The sequence below is a fragment of the Pelodiscus sinensis genome, chromosome 15, assembly GCF_049634645.1.
Source record: "Pelodiscus sinensis isolate JC-2024 chromosome 15, ASM4963464v1, whole genome shotgun sequence".
Lineage (NCBI taxonomy): Eukaryota > Metazoa > Chordata > Testudines > Trionychidae > Pelodiscus > Pelodiscus sinensis.
In genome coordinates this window covers 36,999,417-37,024,852 of record NC_134725.1, presented here as the reverse complement: position 1 = coordinate 37,024,852, position 25,436 = coordinate 36,999,417, and the positions used below count along the sequence as shown (strand labels likewise).

Sequence of the window (25,436 nt, the reverse complement as noted above, 5' to 3'; positions counted from 1 at the left end):
GTATTTGTAGAGTCTATTTTGATGCTTTGACATAATTTGCCTATGTTAATATTTAATCATGCAATCATAGACTCCTAGGGCAGGAAGAGACCTCAGGAGTCACTGAGTCCGGCTCCCAGCCCAAAGCTGGACCAATCGCAACTCAATCATCCCAGCCAGGGCTTTTTCAAGCTGGGACTTAAAACCTCTAGGGATGGATATTCCACCCCATCCCTAGTGAACCTATTCCAGTGCTTCACCATCCTCCTAGCGAAACAGTTTTTCCTAATGTCCAACCTAGACCTCCCCCAGTATCCTAGAAACTTCCATGCCAGGAGTATACAGATCATAAGAGCTGTTCAAGAAACAGCATCCCAACTGCAAAGAGAGCTAGGAATCTAAATGTCCTTACAAGAATTCACTGAGCTTGGCTAAGGGCAAGGTACCTTTTCAATAATGTGGTTCCCCCCAAAACGAGTCACAAATTCGGCAGGTGAGGCGACAGTGAAGTCCCTGTGGAGATCCAGTTTCTTGTGCTCTCGGCCTCTCTTGATAAGATGAAGCCCTGACATGCTTGGCCTGAATCATGTACAAAAACAAATGACATAAAGACACTCATCAGAGCAAGTCTGCTGCTATCTCGATACACAAACAGTTCAGAATGGAAAAGTCAGCTTGAGGGTAAGCTTGGGACTTGAAGCAGGAATGCATTTGGCACATCATGTAACAGCTTAAAATTTAATCAGATGAAAAAACAAGCCATGGCGGTAATACTTTTCTCTACCACGCAACAGTCTCGAAGGCAACAAACACTCCTCGGTTAGCCCAATGAAGTAAATACAGGATATAAAAGATAGTTTAACCCACTACTAATATGCAGACACTTCTGAGACAGAACACAGCAGCTGATTTAAAGCACACTACACCATACATAAGGTGTGAAAAAGCTTTGTATTCCATTGAGAAACATGGGAGTAGTAAACTTAAGTAAAAGGAATGTAATTCTTCAGGGCTGCTCTTATGCAAAGTAACAGGAAATCTTTAATGATGCCAAGTGCCCAAGACTATGGCTGTGTGTCACTGATTTCAAAACCAGTGATGAGAGACAATTGTGCTGCTAGGAAAGACATTCTATCTCTACATATATGCCCTAAGAGAGACTGGAAACCAACCTGGTATTTGCATGTCAGACAATAGATATTCATACACCCAAAAGTCACTGGGGATGTTCAGGTCTGTTAATGGACAAGGGTGAGTGAGTGATGAGCATGTCTAGCCACCATGAGGATAATGATAATGCCATTGCAAATACTAACCCGCTTTCTGCCTGACAAAGATTCACACATCATGGGACTCTGGAAATGCTTATGAGCAGAGAGTTGGGACAAGAGAAATGAGAGGAGCCCTGTGGCGACAAAATGCACAGTCCACTCAACACTCGACAGCAAGATGAAGTCTCTTGCCAAACTTCAGAGGCTTATTAAAACACACACACAGGGTGTTAAGGCAAAACCTATTGTAAATTAACTGAACTCCCTGAGAGACTGTCATTTCCTGGCAGGAAAGCATTCAGTTTCCAGTGCCTGGTTTGGCATGAAGTTCAGTTAGCACAGTTACATAGCAAAACATCTCCAGATCCCATCACGTGTCCACCTCCACCAATCCCTCCCCTCCCATCCAAGGCAGGCATTGGCATTTGAGCCTTCCATAACTTCAATACAGACTGAAGGATTAGTTTTACAGATCAAATCTGTGGAGGCAAATGCTGCACCCCACACACTCTGTACCTCTGCAGGAAATGACAAGAACAGAACCTGCACTGGCAGGTGGAAGGAAGTAAGCAGTTTACAGGGAACCTACACAGAGGCTGGGGTGGATACACACTTCCGTAGGGGTTCCTCTTCCCTATCAGGGGAGGAAGAGAGAAGCTTTGAGAGGCAAACCAGGGAGGGGCATGGATAGCAGTTTCCTTTTTCACCCATTAGCCAACTTCACTTCCACCCCACCCCCTGAATCTCAGTGGTACTCCCCTGCAAACAAACAGATTCCCAGTCTCAAAGGCTGTGCATCGCTTCTAGGATTTGGCTCTTCCCAAAAGTAGATTCTTGACCCGAAGGCAGGCAGAAGAACCAAAGTTCCACATGTTGGCGAACACAGATCTCTCAAACAACAAACATGACCTCGGTGGTGAAGGAGGAGGAGAAGGAGAAGGAGAAAGAGACAATGACAGGCTCTACTACCCCTTTGAGGTGACAGTTTCAAAGGGGAAGCCACCGCACACCTAATCAGCTGTGCAGCGGCTTCCCCTTTGAAACTGCCTCTTCTGGCTGTTTTAAAGGGGCAGCCAAGGGACTTGGGGTCAGCTGGAGAGTCCCCAGCTGATCCTCGGTTCCAGGGAAATGACGTGGGGAGTCCATGGGAGGTCAATGGGGACGCCCACCTTGTATTTTCGTCTTTCCTAGGAATTGAGGGACCAGCCCTGGCCTGACATGCTGGAGTCGAGAGGCACAGAAGGGGGTAAAAATTGTACCTGGATGTGGTCCTCTGTCTTAAGTGTACACATAGAAAGAGTAAGCTATTACTTGGTACCATTATTTCTATTTTTCTATCTTTATCTTCTTTGTAACCATTTTTAAGATCTATATTTTGCTAGTCGTTAAAAAATAGAGCAATAGCCATTGTAACCATGAGATTTATAAGCTTCCTCAATAAACCTGTAACTGTTTAAGCTTTAACCTGACTCCTTCAGTTGCTGTAACAGAACCAAGCACAATTTAAAAGAACTTCAGCTGGTCTTAAGGGACAGATATAGGGAGAGCTTGGGTGTTTGGATTTGTGTCACTCCCAGGTGGCAGATCCGTTGGGGCACTTCTCAGCATCCCCAAGGCTGCCCGCTGCGAAGGAATCACAGATTCTAGCAGCTGAAATCTAAGGTGTTATAAGCTCTCCCTGTACTCTTATTGGGTACCCGTCAGCCTCCTCCAGGTTGCCTGCTGCAAGGGACCCCGGTCTCAGCAGTTAAAGTCTCGGGTGTATAGCACATACACACTGCCCTGACTGTCGGCTGACAACAACAAAAGTGCTGGCTGAGGGAGGGGGCCTGACACACAGGGCAGGAACATGCATGCAAGTCAGCCATAGAAGAATTCCTTCTTCACTGCATCCTGAGCGAGTCAAAGCCTCTCTCTGTAAGTAGTTCAGCCAGCAAGTTTTAACCTAACACTTGCAAACACATTTTTCACTTTTCTTTTTTGTGGTTCTACCAGATCTAAATATTCTAAACCTTTGTCTAGTATTCCAGAAAGCACCACAAAGAGAAAATGCATACATGTAAGACATCAGATATTGGAAATATACAAACGAAAATTTAAAAATCAAAGCTTTTGCACTAGGAGATTCAGACAGAGTAAATTACAGCCTTAATATCCAGAAAGCCAGAGATGAACAGCTAAAAGAGTAAATTGTTGGTGAAAGTACATGCAGTACACATGCCTTGACTTCATTGTTCTAAATACTATATAGAGAAAACTACATAAGAACTGTACCTAAATAAACACATTTTAATAACCCTACTCTCTGACCAAGATAAACATCTCATTTGCTTCGTTCAATAAACATCTCACTTGCCTCGTGTCTCTATTGTATTGAGTTAGACATGGTGAAAATTACACTGTATACAGTCTAACAGCTTGGTTTATGAGAAATGGGCTTTGTTGAAATCAAAACCATAGAACAGGGTTGGGCAAGATATGGTCTGTGGGTGAGATCCAGCCCACCAAGCCACTGGATCCGGCCTGCAGAGGCAAAGGAGAGCCCCAGGCAGATTCCCCAGCTTGCCCTGCAACTCCCCCACACAACTTAGGAACACAGCTGCCAGGCCCCATTTTTGTTTCAAAACTGGAGAGGAGGGGGGAAAGCTTCAGGAGCTGCCTCCACCCCCAGCACAATCCCATTGGCTGGTTTCTGGCCAGAAACTGGCCAATGGGAACTTCCTGTTTGAATAACAGGCAGCCAAGAAGAACCACACCCCCTTTTCTCCACTCAGTTATTCACACAAGCACGTGGCTGGGCAGGCAGGCCTGGTTTTAAACTCTGCAAGCCTTACCTGGCTTTGCTGCTGACTGGTAAGCCTCCTGGCCAGAACCTGCCTCTGGCCCAGCCCCTCCCCTTCCCCAACCCTCTTCCCTCCCAATCAACACACTCAAACTGTCTGTCCCCTCTTACACTCATACCCTGTCCCACATCTGGCACCCCAAGCTCCTGCCCCAGATACAATCTCCTCCTAACCTAGATCATATCCTAAACCCTGCACTCCAGTCCCCTGCCTTAGGTCACAACTGCCTCCTTCACCCAAACTCCCTCCCAGACTCCAGTCTCCCTCCTGCACCCCAGTCCCTTGCCCAAGCTCCCCTCTGCACTCAACTTCCATCCCAGACCCCACACCTCCTCCATTAATACCATGGAAGAATGCAGCCCTCAACCACTTTCCAAAATCTTGGAGTGGCCCCCCCCTCAAAAATTATTGCCCACCCCTAGCACAGAAGCTATCAAGTAGACTAGGCAGAGAATAAAAGAAGAAAAGTGTGAGCTCCTTTTTAGAAGGGACAGAGAGGGAACTAAACACTCATGAAAACAACAAGTAGTCCTGTAGCACCTTAGGGACTAACCAAAATATGTTATTTATATAAAGTAACATATTTTGGTTAGTCCCTAAGGTGCTACAGGACTACTTGTTTTTTAGAAATTACAGACTAGCACAGCTACCCCCTGAGACTTTTAAACACTCATGAATTCAGTAGCGTCAGGCAGCAAATGGGCAGTAGAAACAGACACAACTAGCCACCAATACTTTACAACTAATTCACACAAGACACTTTAGAGACCAAACGCATGTATCTGGGCATAAGCTTTTGTGGGCTGGAGCCCACTTCGTCAGATGCACACACCTACCCGTCAGATACTTCACTCGAGGATCTCTCATTTGTAATCCGTCAGCAAGCCTCACAACCCCACTACGGGGTAGGCTCTCTTTTCTCCAAGTCACAGAAGAGGAGCATGAGGACAGCTCTGCAAGATAAGCTTACACCCACATAACTACAACATCACATCAACAACATGCAAAAAAAAAAATCATACCCTAGTGTGACAGTTAAACCCAAGCCATGGCATAAAACAGGGCTATGTTAATGGGAGTGCTCCCGCTATCGCTATGGCCTCTCATGGAAATGGATTAACTACACCAACAGGAAAAAAATCTCTGGTCAATGTAGCATCTTCCCTGAAGCACTGACATGTTTTAAGTGCAGACCTGCCGTATGGCACAGAGCTGCAATGTGATTTGCCCCCGGCATATGCAGCAAATCCGCAGCAGTGGAGAAACTAGCTGACTGTTCCATGCTCAGTCTACAAGACCATCCTGCTTCTCTGCTGCATACTTTGTTGTTTCCCCTCCCACCTCTACAGAAACATGAAAGGCCTAAGCCTTCAACCCTTGGGAGCCTCTCCAAGCAAGAGAAGCACTTTGAAGTAAGCAATGCTCTGCCCAGGATTGGGGCACATGCCCGTCATGAAATCAGCATGAAACAATCAAATGCATTACACTATTTGTGCATAGTACACAAAAGGAAAAAAAATGAGCATGTGGTTTTGAACAGACACTCATATTGACAGAAGCACATTTGTTTTCTTATCAGTGACTAAATATTGCAAAATATTGGGCCAAACGCTGCTTCCCCACTCTGGGGATCTTTACTCATAGGAGCAATTTATACTCTGACTTCTAGACTGGAGTTAGCTAGCCAAGGCCAGTTATTGAGTAGGTATTTATCCCAGGAGTGTCAACCACAAGTATTCAAATGCCAAAAGACATATGCCAATATTTTTTAACATACTACTCTCCAGTCTCTTAACTGTCTTCTGGATTTTGAGAATCCATGATCCATATTTTCAGAGGGAGGGTTCCCCTCCCACTCTTCTCCCCAATGAAATCAGAGAATCTCATATAAGAAAAAGTGACTCCAGGAGGTGCATCTTTAAGAAAAGCACCAAATAATGAGATCTGCAACAAAGTCATGAATATGTTGCTAACTCTCAATAAAAAAAGTAATGTGCACAGAAACCCCCTTTTCTCTTCCAGCCCCTCAAAATACTTTTAGATTTCAATAAGTTGTGCTTCAACATTCACCCCAGCCTGCAGGTGACTGAATGCAAATAATGCAATGCTGTGCTAGAGCAGAACATGAAATGGAGACGAAAACAAACTATTACGAATTTGGTTTTACAAAGATTTTCGCTTTAATGAACGTGGGGGTAATACATGGAAGTTGAGTTTGTTTTTCAAATATTTTTAGTCTGACAGCACCATTCACAAATGCAGAAATAAAAAAATTAAATGCCACTGCAGAACCCCCTTCTCCCCGCATATAACTAACTGTCAATCTTAGAAAATGAAACAGGAAAGCTGCGTACGAAAAGCTGCTTCCTTAATTAACTTTCACAAAGCAATGAGAAAATAAAAACAGTGTGCCGGAGGCAATGTTTAGGGAACAATGCCTAGCCACAGCTAACTTTCCAGGACCTCCCTACACACATCTCAACAAGTACAAGGATTTATACCCAGAATTACACTCAGACCTAAGCAACTGGAAAAGTAAAACCTCTAGAAGCATATCAGAAAGGAGCAGCAGCAGCCGCCGCCGCCTGTTGCTTTGCTAAGCAGAGAAAAGTTCCAGCTGTTAGAAAGTTAAATTCTGCCTTGAAGTCCTTATCCCCTTTTCAAGGTAACACAGCAGAACATGTATTTTGTCTCTAATGCCAACCTTCTCAGCCCCGGGAACCTGGACCCCTCCTTTCCCTCCATTCTGGAGTTCAACATGCCGTTAGGGTCCCAATGCAGAGTCCAGCCCCGGTTCTTCCTCTTCCTCCTCCATTTCTCCGTCTCTCTTCCCTGCCTCCATTTGTTCCCCTTCCCCGGGTAGCTAGAGGAGTAACAACAAACAGCCAACTCTATAGCAGCACCCTGTGGCACAGCTGAGAAACTTTACATAAATGACCTTGGGCTGCCTCCATCCACTTCTCTTTAAAACAACAGTAGCTCAGAGCAGCTTCCCCTTCATCAGATACTCAGCGAGGTCAGGGTTTTGTTCTGAAGAATCAAAGTGGGAGTGACGTGGTGGGAGGATGGGGCAGACCCCAACTCTTCCCTTACTACACAGAGTAGGTGCAAAGGCAGGGCCACCACCTAGACTTGAAGGCAGAACATTTGCATTGCCTGTGTTGAAGTGACCTACACTTGCAACAGAGCAGGTATTCCTGATGTGCAGGGTGATGCATCAAAAGAGCTAGCCATGGTCTCTGCCCTGAAGATCTTCCAGACCAAGACACAGCACGACATACAAAGGGCAGGGGAGAATGAGAATCAAATCCATATGATTTTACAGACAAAGTCATTGGCTACCTTTTAGTTCATGTCGTAATTATATAAAAACAATAAAGGCCTCTGCCCAGATTAGCCTTGAAACAGTTAAATTCTTCCAGGCATTGTGGCAGAAGTGAATATGAAAAGGGATTTGAAAGACTGATATTTATTTTTGTTTCATGCTGCAAGTTATTCCCGTCAGCTTTATCACAGGGATACGTATAAGTGGCTCATACCAGAGAAGGGGGCTGTGACAACTCACATGCAGGATGAGAACAGATGCAGTGAACAGAGTGGGGCCTGAAGTAGGGATGTTAAATACCGGTAAATTGAATAGCTGATTAACCTCATGAATTCTTATTGGTTACTCAACTATTTTATAGTCCCTGGGGTGGGGCCAGCAGCCAGTGTGCTCCAGCCCCACTCCCGAAGAGCCCCCTGCCACTCCAGTTTAAAAACCAGCTCCCGTGCAGACCAGCTGACACAAGGGAGCAGCGCAGGGTGGCAGCAGCCTGGCTCCTAATACACTTTAAATGCAAAGACGCTGTGGGGTTAGGTCCCGGACCAACCATGAGCCAGGCTGCTGTTCAGCCTGCTAAAAAATTGACTGGCTGGAAGGGGGGGGGGGGGAGAGGATGAATATGGTTTATAGCATTAACCAATAAGCTTTTGCTTACTAGTTAATCGACTACACTATTACATCCCTAGACTGAACTGTAATGCTGGGACCGAACCCCAATTAAACACCTCGCAGGCAAGAATCCATGTCTGACTCTAGATCCCACTTTCAAAGTATTCCCCGCCTAGAAATGCAAAGCACAGACACAGCAAAGTACCTTATATGATGAGCAAGCTCCCCTTGCTGGTGAATGAACACAGTTAAGTCTATCAGACTCACTGTTTTAAGGCTGGTCTGCTCCCAGCTACAGTGGGATACTGGCATTGGGAGGGGTTAAAGGAATGACCCCTTCACAGGAAAGTTACTATCCCTATACAGGCCCCTGTTCTCGGGCTGTGGAAGAGGAACAGATGCTATTACACAGAGCTGTGAGAACACTGCACCCATTCTGCACGCCCTGGACCCTATGGCATTGAAGTCAATAGTGCATCATCAGGGCCTATAAAAGCTATCTTAGAGACAGCATCAGCGCTGCTGGCCTCCAAAGCCCTGGACAGCACTCTGGTAACACCCATGTGGCTTCCCTCTTTATTCATGAGGTGAGCAGGCAAAGACACTTTTGCTCCAGCAGCCACAGATCCTACCCACTCCTTTCCCTGCTCACCACTCCTCTCCAACCTCTTCACAGAGCTTAGTCAGTTAACTGGTGACCCAAAGTGCAAAGACCAAATCCAAGGCAAGACTTTCCCTTTTAAAAAATGAGAGCACTTTGTTCCAAGCAGACAGTCTGTACTTTCCTGTCGCTATCTGCCTTGAGAGTTGTTTTAACGGTCTCAAGGCCTAACTATTTGCTCAGTGAAAAACATTTTATCAACACAAGTTACTAATTAACACATAAAGGATCAATGCCAAATCTACAACCCTTGCTCATAAGCATTTAGTGCATAGGAGCGCTGTGAATTGGATTCTATTAACCACCAGCACCTTTCCTCTCCGGATCTCAGGAATAGTTCACTCAGCTTTATAAGAGTGAAGGAAACAGCCTCTCCCCAAAGACCACACACAAAAGTCACTTGCCTGTGAGCCCAAGCTCTCAACAGGCCACAGAAGTGAAATAAAAGCCTACCCTGAATAACTTCTTCCCTAGCAGCAACCCTTTCTCTAACCACCTGACCCAACAAGGTGCCACTGTTCCCAGATCCAAGAGGAACTGAGGGCACTCCGCACCTCAACAGGACCGGGCCCCAAGTTTCACCAAACAGTCAACATTGTGACTTATGACACATTCCCACTCTTGAGTCACAAGCAGTCAGATCTTTAACAGCTCTCTTACCTCTAAAGGACACCAAGCCAAACAATTCAGCAGCTAAGGAGCAAATCCCATAAGGCCAGGATAATCTCATCATCAGCCCTTTGCCTCAAGTCTAACTCAGGCCCAGGTGGCTTTATTGCTTCCCCTTAAAGGGATACACTTACTTCCTTTATTAACACCTGGTGACCATTTCAACACACTCAGAAACCAGGCATTTACATAGGAAAAAGCAGAGAAATGCTGCTGACTGCTGGCCTTCATTTTACTCATTACTGTGTCTGACATCTCTCTTCCCAGCCCCTGAAAACAGAGACAGTCAAATAATACTGGAAATTTCTAAATTGAGTATTACCTTTGTGCAGTCCAAGCACAGGGAATAAAATGATTAAGTGGACAGTACACAGCTGTATTTCTACCTGAGCTTAAGAGGGCACAAAAGTTGCAATTCATCCTGCTCAAAACTCCAGAGAATAAAGATCTTCCTCTGCTGACAGTAAATTGTGGATTTATTTAGTAAACTTCAGGAGCAATTGGTCAATGAAGCACTTTTGTGTATGGCTCATTAGCCAATTAACTCTGCATTCATTCTGTGTGCTTAAAGTATCTGAAAATCATGCCCGTAAGTCACTCCAAGAAAACTGCAGTTATTGAGCAAAACAAATACATCTTACAGAAAAGCTTGAATGCAAGTGTAACTTACATGATTCTGTTCCTCTCTATTAAATATGGTCTTATCGTCCCACCAGTGAAATAAAGTCTGCCCTTAGTTACTTCCATGAAAATTCACATCTGCATGAGATTAGCATGAGGGTAGCTGAGGGCAAATCTTGGACTCATGATGATTTTTGGAAGCAACAAGGTAGCAACATTTGCACAGACCAACAGATGGCGTGCTTGGCAGGGAAAAACTACAACAAGCCTACAAGGGAAAAACCAAAAATGAAAGAAAATAGTGATAGAAATGTAGCCGTGTTAGTCTGGTGTAGCTGAAACAAAAAACAGGACTATGTAGCACTTTAAAGACTAACAAGATGGTTTATTAGGTGATGAGCTTTCATGGGCGAGACCCACAAGAAATGAAAGAGAAAGCAGAGAAGAAAAAGAACTAATGTGATTTGAACATTAGTTACTGTGTTTAAGGATATGCATCCAAATTGACCAAACAAAAGCACATATACATCTGATATCTTTTAGGGGTATAAAATCCCACTTAATCAGTTAATTAGTTAAATGTTAGGTTGACCTATCATTTAACCAGTTAACCAACTAAAGAGGGATCTGGGCTGGGGAACCACACAAGCCCAGCTGGAACAGCCCCCAGGTCTCTCACCCCCAACCCCGGGCTACCAGCTCCCACACTGGGGCTAGAGCTCCGCCAGCTCCCATGCCCCACATGGGGATTGGGGCTGGGGCTGGCACTACTGCTGGCAAGCTGGCCCCTGCTGAAGAAGCCCTTGTCCATGGTAGATGCAGGCCCCTAGTGGACAAGAGACTGCTCAGGACACGGGAGCAGCCTCTGCCTGTGGAGCAACCTCTTTGCAGCAGACCCCACTACAGCAGGAGGGAAGCTGCTCTTGACCCCGCCGGTTACAAGTTAGCCAGAATTGATAAGCATCTCACCCATTTAGGGTGGTGCTTATTGGTTAATCTTTCACAATCCTAATATCTTTAAACATTACAATTAATATCTGTTATAACCTTTATATGCAGTTGGAAAGAGTCTAAGAGAAGAAAAAAATCCATTTTTGCAATGTGACTCTGACAGCACTCTGGCTGTGTCCAGATTCAGGGGTTTTTTCAAAAAAAGTAGCCCTTTTTCGAAAAAACTTCACCTGCGTCTAGACTGCAGCCGCGTTCTTTCGAAATTAAATCGAAAGAATGCGGCTTTTCTTTCGACGGTGGTAAACCTAATTCCACGAGGAAGAACGCCTTCTTTCGAAAGTGCTCTTTCGAAAGAAGGCGTTCTTGAAAGCAAACAGGCTTTTTAGAAAGAGAGCATCCAGACTCACTGGGTGCTTTCTTTCGAAAAAGCGGCTTGCTTTTTCGAAAGTTCCGCGTGCAGTCTAAACGCGCTCTTTCGAAAGAGCCTCTTTCGAAAGTATCTTTCGAAAGAGCCTCCTTCGAAAGAAGCTTGCAGTCTAGACATAGCCTCTGTGTGTAGTCACTTTCTCTTTTTCCTTTGCACAGCCACCGAGTGCACCCAGGGTTATGAAGCTACAAAGTCTGGAAAGGCAACTCTAAGTCAAGCGGATTTATCAGCCACATTGCTCATCACAGTTCAAAAGTTAAATAGACCTTCTATTATTTCTCTCATATTAAGCTACTTAACTCAGCTGACATTTTTTTCTCTTGACGTAATTCCACACTTTTTAAAAACCCAACTGAAAACTTTACAGAGTTGGGGGAAATAATTCAAGGCTGTTCTAGCGAATCCCAGATAGGCAGCTAAGCCTGCCATTAGCAGCCCCCACTTGCAAGAACTAGGATTAAAGATGTTAAGAAATGGGTTATTGACTAATCATGTACTCGATTAGTCCATAAGAAGCCCCGCTGCGGCTCTGCAGTTTAAATACAATAGAAGCCAAATTGTGGAACTCCTTGCCAGAGGAGGCTGTGAAGGCTAGGACTATAACAGAGTTTAAAGAGAAGCTAGATAATTTCATGGAGGTTAAGTCCATAAAAGGCTATTAGCCAGGGGATAGAAATGGTGTCCCTGGCCTCTGTTTGTCAGAGGCTGGAGAGAGATGGCAGGAGACAAATCACTTGATCATTGTCTTTGGTCCACCCTCTCTGGGGCACCTGGTGCTGGCCACTGTCGGCAGACAGGCTACTGGGCTAGACAGACCTTTGGTCTGACCCAGTATGGCCGTTTTGATGTTCTTATGTAAGCCAAGGGCACAGGCAGCCTGGTTCCTACTACATTTAAACTGCAGAGCTGCAGTAGGGGTAGGTCCCAGAACCGGCGTGAGCTGGGATTGTTGAGTCCCAGCTCATGCTGGGTCCCAGATCTATGCCGCTGCGGCTCTGCTTTTTATATGTAGTAAGAGCCACCTGGTTCTTACTACAGCCACTCCCCGAGTTATGACCATCAGCACTTACGACCAAAGCAGTTGTAAATGCAGATCCAAGTTACGAACGGTGATCCGCGCTTACGAACAGTGCGGTCGCCATGTAACTCTATGGGATCTGAGTTACAAACACTTCGAGTTACGGACCAAGTGTTGGCACCCGGCTGGTGCCAGGTCCCAGATCTACTCCACTGCAGTTTTGCCTTTTAAATGTACAGATGCTCCCCGAGTTATGAACAAGTTACGGACCAAGGGTTGGTCTGTAATTTGTTCGTAACTCGGGGAGCGGCTGTACATTTAAAAGGCAGAACTGCAGCGGAGTAGATCTGGGACCTGGCACCAGCTGCTTGTGCTGGGTTCCTAACCACTGCACCTCTGCCTCTCCTACCCCTCACTGCAGAGATGGTACTGGGGGAACCAGCTTTTAAGCTGGCTTTCCCCAGCACGGTCTCCTGCTTCCAGCTCATCTATGAGGCAGCAAGGGAGGAGGGAGTGAGTAGTTGACTTGACTACTCTTTTATATCCCTAACTAGAATGACCTCTTTACTTGCTGAATTCAAGCTGCAGCCCTCTAATCTCTCCTCAGACAAGTCACTGGTGCTCATTGACAAGAACAGGCTGGCACCGGTGGTACTTTCTGAGCATGAACAAGGCACTTTCAAAACTGTTGCAGCACTCTGTTCCTATGATTCGTATGCAACACACACAGAGAGGAGAAAGACAGCTCTCTGCACAGACATTTGAACACAGTTCTTGTGGACATACCACCTCGAACAGCTGTACTGAAGTGATTGTTTTATATCTATTTGGAAACCAAACCAAAACATATTATACATGGTGGAATTTAATTCAAAGTAGAGATGAGTCTGAGAAGCAACATGTACATCAGGATTGCAACTAGGGAACTTTTTAGATCAAGGATCCTCATCCAGGCCCATTTCTAATTCAAACAGGGACACTAAATACTCTTCCAAGCTCACTGAAAGCCCACACAGCTGTGTACATCTAAAGCTTATCATGAAGTAAGCATGTATGGGCCAGACTACACTCTGCAGTTCCATTTTCCTCTATTAATTTCCCACCTGCTCTGTCCACTTAGTAACAGATTTAATGCACCAGCAAATATCTCCTTGGACATTGACATGCTGTAAATATGCATAAATAGCCTCTCAAAGTCAACATTACCTTGCTAATCTGCACCAGTGACCAGGCCAACCACTGGCAATCACAAAATATTGGATGAGGTCCTGGTTCCACAAAGCATAGGTTTAGATTTAGCAATGCTCTGCTTATAAACCTTGGCTAAGTCTCTGCCCGGTGTTTGGGGGCAAAAATCTAAAATGCACAGAACAGCAAAGCATAGGATTAGCAAGGTTCTACTCCAGTGGCGGGCAACTTGCAGCCTGAGGGCCACACACAGCCCATCGGGGGTTTTTTTGTGACCCATAAGACATTTTGTTACCATTGCCCACTTGCAGTTTCTGCTGGTTTCCATCTAAATAGTTTTTTCCCTACCGGTATTACTAAAGTGACCCACACACAAAGCAAGGGCACATGAAGTGCGGTGCATGCTGATTGGATACCACGTAGATTGTGAGAGCTGTGTGCTCTCTCTGCATCCAATCACAGCACTGCTATGGTTCAATTGGAACACCCTGAAAATGCTAGGCAGGCAAGCGCAGTGAGCAAAACTACCCTAACCCTGGAGACGGTCTTGTTTACAACAATCTTACTGTTTTTCTCAAACCACAGCACCCCAATCATGTTAATGGATTAAAAAAAAAAGTTTCCATATAAAAACAAAATCTCATTAAAAGAAAAGGAGCAATTTTCAGTAAAATGAGCACGGGATGGGATTGAAGGGAGGTAATTTTTAATTTTATACACTGACTCCTACCTCCCACCGTTCCCCATCCTTGTTTATAAATGGCTTTTAGCAAAAGAAGGTGAAAACAAATCTCAGGGCTTTTTACCTCATGATTATGGAAGAACTGGACTCTGACAGTGACGTTAGCAAAAAGGACTCAAAAGAGGAGGAGGAACCAATGCTTGCTGTGGTACTTCTTTTGCTGGTGACTTTAAAGGCTTCAGGTACCAGCTCCTCATCAGATGAATTATCTTCAAAAGAGCCCAGGACAAATTTTGCCATTGCTTGCCTTTTGAGCTGTGCCTGAGTACATTCTATAAACTGTTCCTGCTTGATTCCGGAGACAGTCGTCCTTGGCTCCCTCTGCTGGTTTGATGAAGGAAGAGGCACCAAAGATAAAGGCCCTGCTAAGCTGCTTGCTGGAACATCTTGTGCCGGCTCTGACATGTCAGAGGAAGAAAGGCTGTCTGGAAGTTTGTGTTGCCAAAGTATACTTGTTGCTTCCTTAGAGGCATCCAGGGACGCCTGTTGAGAGGTCAGTGAGGTCTGACAAGGCTCTTTGGACTGGGAGGGGGATACAGTCCTCTCCTCCAGTTGGCATGTTGAAACTTTTGAAGGTATCTCATTTTCAAAGGCCGCTGGAGACTCTAGAATGGGGGTCTCAGTCTCTGACTTTGTCTGGATAACAGGCTGAGAATGTGCCATTTCAGTCCATATAAACCATAGCAAAATCAGGCAGGACAAAACAGCCAGCAATACCATTCAGAAACTCTGGAGGGGGGTGGGAGGGAGAAGAAGAAAAAATGAATATTTATAAGTCACAATCTAGTTCAGCAACACCAAGTGGACTGGGCATGACTCATTCTAACAGAGAAAGACTCTTTGGATCCCAAATGTTAGCACAGATCAGACAACACTGTAAGGGTACGTCTAGACTACATGCCTCTGTCGCCAGAGGCATGTAGATTAGGCTACCCGACAGAGTAAAATGAAGCGGCGATTTAAATAATCGCCGCTTCATTTAAATTTACGGCTGCCGCGTTGAGCCGACAAACAGCTGATCAGCTGTTTGTCGGCTCAGCGCGATAGTCTGGACGCTCCCCTGCCGACATCAAAGGGAGTTGTCGACAACCCAGGTATGCCTCCTGGGATGAGGCATACCTGGGTTGTCGACAACTCCCTTTGATGTCGGCAGGGGAGCGTCCAGACTATCGCGCTGAGCCGACAAACAGCTGATCAACTGTTTGTCGGCTCAACGCGGCAGCCATGTAAATTTAAATGAAGCGGCGATTATTTAAATCGCCGCTTCATTTTACTCTGTCGGGTAGCCTAATCTACATGCCTCTGGCGACAGAGGCATGTAGTCTAGACGTACCCTAAAACTTCTATGCTCAAAGCATGTCACAGCAACCAGCGTTCATCCTCTGAGAACACTAGGAATTCTATCATAACAGCAAGCGTAGTAATCAGAGTCCCCTTGCTCCAAAACCACAGACCCTTAATCATCAAACTAGCACGATTCTCTATTAGCTATTTGTTACTGGTGCATATTAGATTAACAGAACAAAAGGCAGTTGCCAGCAGCCAGACCTTGCAGAATGGGTCCTTCCTCCTCTGCACGCCAAAGATCCTGTGAAAAATAAACAGAAGCAAAATGTTGGTTAGGAGATCTTCACTCATATTTCCAACATCCAAAGAGCATTCAGTGCCAAAAGCAGTCAGCTACTTTATCTTTTGACCAACAAAACACTTCTGACAAACCCTTTTGCTTGGTCCTTCATTCAGCACTGCAACGTACTCACAGGCAATAGCTAAACTGAAAACACTGTTAGCGCACAAGTTATTTTTACCTCCTAAAAACAGAACCTTGGCAAGAGTTCACTGGTGCTGTGCACTCCGCTACCCCTAGGTATGCCTACTGGGCTAATACAAGTCAACAGCATGCCTTTTTCCTACAGAAACATGACAGTCTAATGATTGTAAGGTTGTGTGACTTATAGAAGCAGCTGATGTGCATTCACTTTGACATTAAATCCTAAGAGGGAGCTGGCTGCCTCCCACTGCCTCTGTATTAGAGGCAGTGGGGTAGGGCAGGCAGTTTGCAGAAGCTGCCTCCCACCTCCCCCTTCCCTCCATGTCTGAAACAGAAACAGTGGCGGAGGCTTCATATGACTGTTAGGATTAACCAATGAGACCAGGTTCATCAGCTAATCGTGTAAATGGGTACACATTCACATCTCTAATCTCCAGAGTTATAAACTGACCAATCAATCACACACCTCATTAGGAACCAAAAGTTATCAGACAGCAGCAGCAGAGGCCCAAACGAAACAAACAAACAAAAACTATCCTAACATAGTACAATACTGTGTTAAACATTAACTACTTAAAGACGAAATACAAAAAAAGATTTGACAAAGTAAGGAAACTGTCATGTGCTTGTTTCATTTAAATTAAGATGGTTAAAAGCAGCATTTTTCCTGACTAGTAAAGTTTCAAAGCTGTAGTAAGTCAATGTTCAGTTGTCATTTTTTTTTTTGAAGAAGAGCCATAACATTTTGTTCAGAGTTACAAAGAAATCTCACATTTTTTAAAAAGTGATAGAAATGTAGCTGTGTTAGTCTGGGGTGCCAGCTTTGTCCACATATTCATTCTGCTGATACCATTATTGGACCTAACCAAGTGAGTTATAAGATCAAGAACACATATTCCTGCACATCCAAAAATATAATTTATGCTATCATGTGCCAAAAGTGTCCGTCTGCTATGTACATTGGACAAACATCTCAGACACTTCGCCAAAGGATTAATGCCCACAAAACAGATATCAGACAAGATCACAAAGAAAAACCAGTTTCTTGCCATTTTAACCAGAAAGGACACTCTCTCAATGACTTAACCACCTGCATTCTGCTACAAAGACCTTTCACATCTGCACTTGAAAGGGAATCCTCTGAACTGTCATTCATGTTAAAATTCGACACTCTCCAGGAAGGAATGAACAAACACGCAAACTATCTTACCCATTACCAAGATAGCTTCCCCGATTATCACCTCTAATACCATTAGCTCACAGACATCCCACTCTCCCCACCTCTAATATCATCAATTCACAGACACTTACCTTCCTTCCTCCCCCCCACCCCCCCGCATCCCCCTCCTGTTCTGAAATGTGATTTGTCCTTTTCATATGTGTTCATTTTTTTAATTGTATCCTTTGGTATATATGGTTGTGACTATTTTCTTCCACTATTTGATCTGAGGAAGTGGGTCTGGCCCACGAAAGCTCATCATCTAATAAACCATCTTGTTAGTCTTTAAAGTGCTACATTGTCCTGCATTTTGCTTCAGATTTTGAAGGTGTTTCTAACTCTGAGGTTCTCCTGCAAGTCAAACCATTGAAACCGAGAGAGGCGGGATTTCTCATTCTCTTTTTAGAAGGTTTTTCTTTCCTCCCTCTGCCTAATCCTCATTCACAGTGTTTCTGCCAGAATTTCACAAATTAAGGGCATAAGGGAAAGGTCATAGCAAATCCACGTGCAGAATCTATCAGTATCTTTTGCAATGACCTGGCTTGAATAATCTGCTTTGCAACTAGGGCTCCTCACCAGACAACCTGCACTCCCAGCCTATGATCTCTATCACGAGCCACATAGACGCTGGCACCTTCCATCTCCATGGACCGTGGGGGTGACCAGAAAGGATTAAATGTATTCTAAGTGACTTAGACCTCCTGCTTGGGCAGTTTACAAAGGTGTCCCCAATGTTCTGAGTACGTATCAGAGGAAAAGGGAAGGAGTCTGCCTTTCTTCCATGTTTCACTCATCTCTTTGAGCAGACGGTCTCTTACTATGATTTTGTACAGCAAGGCACTCCTACAATGCCAAAAAACAAACAAAGCCGCTGTCATGGGACAATGGTCTCCCACTGCTGTCTCATGTCCAAGACTTTATTGCATTGTGAGTGTTGGGGCAAAGCTGATGTGGTTTATTTTTAAAACAGGACACATACATCCTGGGAAAATATTCTGGGACAGCCTGGTGCATCGTGCTGCCTCTCAAGTTAGTACACTAGGAAGGAACACAGTGTCCCATGGACAGGACTGGGATGGGCTCAGAGTTTTCTAGTTCCACAGGATGATTTACAGTAATTATCTGTTAACGAGGCCTGCCTTGCAGCTTAGCATTGTTATTACTGTTACTATCTGTATAGGTAGTGCCCGAGGTACAAACGCATCCATTTACGACCATTCGTCCTTACGACCAACCTCCCATTAAGCATGGCCCTGAGTTACGAACGTGATCGAGCTTACGAACAGAGCAGTCCCATTGAAATGAATAGGGTTCGACTTATGAACAGATCGAGTTACGACCAAGTGCTTGGTATGTAACTCATTCGTAAGTCGGGGACTATCTGTACTGTGGTAGCACCTTGGATGCCTCACATGAGTTCGGAGCCCACTGTGCAGAGCACTGTACCAAACATATGGAGAGTAACGGTCCCTACCCTGAAAAGTTTACAAACCCAAAAGACAAGACAGACAAAGGGTAGGAAAGGAATCAGGAGCCCAGAGAGATGAAGTGACTTGACCAAGGTCAAACAGCAAGTCAGTGATGAAGCTGATAAAACAACACCCAGGCCATGCCCCTATCCACTGGACCCAGCTGTCACACATCCTCTCAATTTTGCATTCACAAATGACAAGGCAACAGACAAGTATTAATTCTGGAAATGCTTGTTTCAGTAGAACAGCAAGGCTCCACATAGGCCTCACAATATGAAGGGACTAACATCTGTACGTTAAACATGCCTATTGGCAGGTTATTCTGTTTTGGAGTTTCTGGTAACTTCCTCTAAAGCATTTAGTGCTCTCCTTGATGAATTACTGCTCTGACCTGGAAAAGCTTCTCCTATGCCCCTATCCCTTAATCCATATGATGTAGGGCCAGTAGGTTTTCTGTGAAGGGTAATCGAATCAAAATGGGGAAATCCAGACACAAAATGTGGGCCTTGACAATCTCTGAAGGCTGCTGCTCTGGAGTGGCATCCCAAGAAAGGAATTCATTCACATATGATGCATGTAAACAATGACAGAATAAGCAATCACATAGGATTTGTACCTCAGGACAAAGTTTCCTCATCTACGTTAGGTAGGCAAGTGACCATACCCCAGAAAAAGCACCAGAGCCACAAAAGCTCATGATACCATCTACATCAGGGCTACTCTACATGTGGTTCACGGGCTTGTTTGTGTGTCGCCTGCAGTGTAGTTTGAGTTTACATGGGGCTCAACACGCGGCTCGCAGGTGGGAGCCGAAACATAAAAGTAGTCAGCATAATAGCCTCCTGTTGATATGCGTCTTAATAGTTAAATTCCTGGACTGTCATTGCTCATTAAAAGTGCTATCATATGGATGGAAAGTGGGTAACTACAGTAAACTTCCAATAATCCGGCACCTTTAGGACCCAGGGTGTGCCGGATTATCAAATATGCCGGACTATTGGAAAGGGGGGTTATGAGACGTCTGGGGTGGGATGCCACCCCAGACACCTCATAGCCCCCCCTTCCGATAGTCCAGCTCTGCCCCAGGGGTCCCTGATTCAGCCGCTGCCGGTCAGTTTCAGCAGCGGCTGAATAGGGGACACCTGCAGCAGAGCAGTTGGAGTGCTGCTGGGTTGGTCTGGTAGCGCCGACCCTTGGCGCAGTGAGACCAACCCAGCAGCACCCCAGCTGCTCTTGGGGACGCCTGGGGCAGAGCAGCTGGGGTGCTGCTGGGTTGGTCCTACAGCCCCGAGGGGCAGCGCTACGGGACCTACTCGGCGGCACTCCAGCTGCTCTGCCCCTAGCTTCCCCGATTCAGCCGCTGGTCAGTTTTAGCAGCGGCTGAATCAGGGAAGCTGGGGGCAGAGCAGCTCCAATGGTCCGGCTGCCCGGAGCATTTCCAGGTTTCTGATAGTGCCGGACCATCAGGAGTGCCAGAACATCAGATGCCGGACCATCGGAGTTTTACTGTACTGTATTTTATTAATATCAGAAAAACTGACTTAAATGGGGCCTGTTTGTTGTGTAGTCTTGCCTTAATCTTTGTACAGCCAGTCCCTGACTTACAAACGAGTTATGTTCCAAGCACTTGGTATAACTCGGTGTGTTTGTAAGACGGACCCCATTCATTTCAGTGGGACCGCACTGTTCGTAAGCGCAGATTGCCATTTGTAAGTTGGAGCCACGCTTAATGGGAGGTTTGTTGTAAGTGCGGTTGGTTGAACGTCGATGCGTTTGTAAGTCGGGGACCAGCTGTATTCATGCCCACCAGTGTAAAAGAATCTATTTGCATATATATTTCCATATACAGGCAGTCCCCGGGTTACGTACAAGATAGGGACTGTAGGTTTGTTCTTAAGTTGAATCTGTATGTAAGTTGGAACTGGCGTCAGCCGCTGCTGAAACTGATCAGTTTCAACAGCAGCTGAATCTGGACGCCAGTTCTGACTTACATACGGATTCAACTTAAGAAACCCAGGCGTCCCCAAGTCAGCTGCTGCTGAAACTGGTCAGAGGCTGATTCCAGGAAGCCCGGGGCAGAGCAACTCTGCCTCCAGCTTCCTGTAGTCAGCCCCTGGTCAGTTTCAGCAGTGGCTGACTTGGGGACGCCTGGGGCAGAGTAGCTGGGGTGCTGCTGGGTTGCTCCAGTAGCGCCGCTCCTCAGCGCTACTGGAGCAACCCAGCAGCACCCCAGCTGCTCTGCCCCAGGTGTCCTGATTCCGCCACTGCTGAAACTGACCAGCAGCGGCTGAATCAGGACACCTGGGGCAGAGCAGCTGGGGTGCTGCCGGGTTGGTACAGTAGCGCCGAGGAGCGGCGCTGCGGGACCAACCCGGCAGCGCCCCAGCTGCTCTACTCCAGGCGTAGGCAAGAAAAGCCTGGTCTGCTGGGGGGGGGCACTAGCTGCACACCCCCCCCCCCAGCAGACCAGGGAGACGCGGGTGGCGGGACCGCCCGCGTCCTCCACGGCTTTGCTCCGTTTCCCTGGTCTGCTGACCAGGGAGACGGGCAGCAAAGCCTTGGAGCATGCCCGCAGAGTCCTCTGCGGCTTTGCTTCCGGTCTCCCTGGTCTGCAGGGAGATGGGGAGCAAAGCCTTGGAGCACGCCCGCAACGGGACAGCCCAGGCGCGCCCGGGCTGTCCCGCTGCGGGCGTGCTCCGCGGCTTTGCTCCCGGTCTCCCTGCAGACCAGAGAGACAGGGAGCAGCTTTTCTCGCCCCGGAGGATGGGGGCGGCGGGACTGCAGCGCATCTGGGCGTCCCGCCGCTCCAGTTCTCCAGGGCGAGAAAAGCCCCGTTCGTAACTGCGGAGCCGACATAAGTCGGATCTGCGTAAATCGGGGACTGCCTGTATATGCAACCACACTTAAGTTGCGGCCTTTGGCATGTGCTGTGAGTATCATTGTGGCCCGCGGAGCTTCCAAAGTTGAGTAGCTCTGATCTACATGTTTTGTTAGTCTTTAAGGTGCAACTAGTCTATTTGTTGTTTCTTAAGTTTTTCCTGTTACAGACTAACTCGGCTACCCCTCTGAAGCTTTTATATATATATTTAAATGCTTATTACACTTCCAAACACAAGTTTATTCCAATGGATTCCCAATTTTCCATAGTCTCAGAGGGGTAGACATATTAGTCTGCAAGTGAAAAAAACTTAAAAAAAGTCTCTACAATAAAGGATTAATGGACAGAAATCAGATATTCAAAATGGTAATACACAGAAATCTGTTGGGGACTATTTTAACTTGCCTGGGCACTTATTACTGGCTCTAAAAGTGATTATACTCTTACAGAGCTATTTCAAAAAGCAGCTGGAGAAACTGGGGAAACTTGCCTTCATTTGCAAATTTGACACATTTAATTAAGATGTGAATACATGAACTGGGTGGACTGCGATATTCAACACTCTAGTGACATAAAAAACTAAGCATGAGGAACTTACAGCCCACTCTATTTAGCATGGACACTCTACTTGACAAGATTTTTTTCCTTCTTTTTCCTTCCTCATCTTCCCTCTTTTCCAGCTATTTATTTATACCTCTGGACCCCTGTTCTAGTCATCTGAAGAAATGTGTTGTACCCACGGAAGCTCATGATACCTTCTATATTTTTTGTTAGTCATTAAGTTGCTGCAGGACCACTTGTTTTTTAAGTTTTTTTAGTTTTCCATAGTTTTGTTTGAAATTCAGAGCCATGCTAGACATACACATATCTTCAGGACTAGAAGGATCTGAAACCATGCAATAGAAAACCCAGACTACTTTCCTAATGCATGGCCCGTCATATGCTCAGAGGATTATTTCTGTAACCTTCTCATTGCTGCTGGTATTTCCAATCACTAGAGGCCTTACAGGTTTAATGTCATGAAATGTCACCTGAATTTTTGGCATGGTTTCACATTTCATGTAGTTTTCCTAAATCAATTTTCTCATCATACTTGTGACATTGATATTAAATAAAATCCCATTGGTTGTTCTGCTTGGGAAACTTTTACTGAAGACAAGTTTAAAAAAAGCCAACAACGACTTCACATCAAGCATGACAAGCTGCTACAAGTTATTCTGTTGCATACCAACAGGACTAGATTTATGTGGGACAAGGGTCACCCAGTGATACAAAATGAACAGCTGTTCAATGTTGAGTGTGTTCTGCACAAACATCTTGTGTGTCAGTCTGCTATAAAATTTGCAAACAAATAAGAGGAGATGTGTTCACTATGGAAAGTTTTAATTAAAAACACACACGGTTGTCTTAAAAATGAGTTAAATAGGCACTGTGCATAAACTCATTTGTAGCTATCCTACAGTGTTGCACAGCAGAATTAAAAGCTGAAGATATCTGTTTTAATGATTAACATTTAATTACAATTATAAAACTAAGATCTATGTTTTAGGGTCTCATTTTTGTTTGTGTATATGGATCTGCTTACTCTTGCTCTCCAGAAGTAAGACCATGTTGTGAATGGATTTCAATTTGGATTCTGCATCTCGACACCTGGGGCATGTCTACACTACACTACAGGTCAATATTCTAGTGTTCAATTTAATGAGTCTGCAAGGAGTAGTCAGCAGTATTGTTTATGCAAAATTTTGAATCTGTAGCTAATGGCAAAGTATGACTTAATTTTTCACAAATAAATCTACAAAGTCTTCAAAACATATAGTGGATTAACTGAATTTTTATCAGACTCAAGTTTACTAATTTGATGAAATTTCTAAAAAATTAATCTTACACAGATGTATTTGTAAATAATTGTGGCCTTTGCATAAGAAGCTGGTACCACCCATAAGAAACCTACTTCAGTTTCTTGTACAATTTTTCACTACACTTTTAGGATTCTAAGATCTCCCTCTAGTGGTTAATTTATTACTAATTTACTACTATCTGACAGCTGTTGATTTCTTTTGGGACAAAAATATTTGTGTTCTCTGGGAAGAAAAGTTTACTACACACAGATGGGAGTTCTAATTTTCCTGGAAACTGAATTTCCATTCAAGTTTCTCTATTTATCTTAGGATGTGATAAAGAGAAATAAATTCACACAATTCAATTGCCTTTCTAAGCAAGGAAAATAAATCATAGTGGAACAAAGGCTGTTAAGAAGGTAGGAAGGTTAAAATCTTGCTTTAGATCACAGAGGAAAGGGAATCTGAAGATATCATCTAATCCACGTTTAAATCCACATTATCAAAACCACACATGGCTGAAGAGAGGCCCAGGAACAGAAGAGCAAGAGAGTGATGCAAACTAGACTTAAGGTACATTTTCAGAAGGGGGCGGGGAGGGGTTTCAGGCCACTGCTCTCCCTCAACCCACCCTTTTCCAAAAATAAAAATCAAGCTTGGTATGTCAAAGGGAAAGTTACAGGATAAACTCTCTTGCATAACCCATAAATGAGAAGTGACAAACCATGGTGCTAGTAGCAGGCAAAAAACACTCCAGTCATCTTGTTCAAAAACCTGTGGAGAGGTTCCTACTATTTTGCTTTCCCCTCACAAAATCAATGCCTCCCCACTCTAGACTCCTACCTTTGGCTGCTCTGCACTTAGGCATTAGCTTTAAAGAAGCTGGTTCACAGGCCAAAGCAGCCTGTCGCAGAAAAGCTTGTGAAAGGAGCTATTGCGCCTCTAGTTTCCTACCTATCCTAGGTGATCTTGTCCCTGTAGAGGGTTCCCAGCAGGCCTTTAAAAATAAAACTGAAAAACCAAAGAGTGGGTGTCCATGAACCAGTCTAATCACACCAGCTGGTGAGCCCAAGGAGAACAGGACCAGCTCTCTGACCAAGGTGCAGGTCTCACTTCAAAGAAAGGGGTGAGTCACAGCGGGGGGGGGGGGGTGGAGCAATGGTAGTGGTGGGGTGCTAGCACCAAAGGGTGAGCAGCTCTGAGGAGCAGGGAACATGGAAGATACATGGCCAACACTCCCCGGAGCCCTTGTGCCTTGGCTCCCTGTGCCCAGAGGCCCTTATACCTGTGCCTGGCTCCTCATGCCTGGGTGGCCCCTTGTACCTGGCTCCCCCGCAACCAGGGACCCTTTGTGCTTGGCTGCCTGTGCCCCCGGGGGGTCCCTTGTGTCTGGCTCCCTGCAACCAGGGGACTCTTGTGCTTGGCTCCCCGCGATCAGGGGCCCCCTGTGCCTGGCTCCCTATGCCCCAGGGGCCCCCTGTGCCGGGCAAGTCGCTGGTGGGCGGCGCGCGGCCGGACGCACCCCGGGCCGAGGGGCGCACAGGGCGCGGGGAAGGGAGGTAGGAGTCGGGGGGGACAAGCCGCGGGTTCCAGAACGCACCTCACAAGCGGCCGGTTGCCATGGCAATACCCAGCCCCTGGGCCGCCCCCTGGCGCCGCGCGAGTCCCCGGCCCAGCAGGCCACGCAAACTCCCCGCGGGGCACGGGATCGCCTCGGCGCCCTGCTCGCGGCGCGGCATCGCTGGGCGCTCCAGCCCTAAGGAGCGTGGAGGACTCTGGAAATAGTCCCAAATGCCGCAAACATCCCCCATAGCACCAGAAAGTCAAGACTGGTCTGTTTTACGCAGTATTCTCCAGGAGCAGCAGTGGGGAATGTTGCCCCAGGAGTGCTGAATAAGGGAACTAGGAAAATCTCCTAATTACTGAATAAACTTAAATAATAAAGAGTCTG

The 25,436-nt window shown here is 45.8% G+C and overlaps 1 protein-coding gene across 13 annotated transcripts in view; it reads right to left on the bottom strand.

The window, feature by feature from the left end:
• Positions 1–24,979, bottom strand: part of ACACB (acetyl-CoA carboxylase beta) — a 79,653-nt gene extending 54,674 nt beyond the window's left edge. For 2 of the 13 annotated variants that reach the window (XR_012896031.1, XM_075898808.1), the window contains exons 1-4: positions 24,329–24,979; positions 15,853–15,892; positions 14,369–15,033; positions 426–558 (exon numbers count right to left, since the gene is read on the bottom strand). Coding sequence is in view for 9 of the 13 variants with exons in the window: in XM_075898808.1 (XP_075754923.1) it covers positions 426–558; positions 14,369–15,024 (789 nt within the window). In the remaining 4 variants the exon portion in view is untranslated. Of the gene's footprint in view, positions 1–425; positions 559–4,929; positions 5,059–6,797; positions 7,061–9,348; positions 9,372–14,368; positions 15,034–15,852; positions 15,893–16,023; positions 16,050–16,112; positions 16,130–24,328 lie in introns of those variants that run through there. The other 11 variants (XR_012896030.1, XM_075898798.1, XM_075898797.1 and 8 more) reach the window with 11 other exon arrangements.
• Between the last annotated feature and the right edge of the window lie 457 nt (positions 24,980–25,436).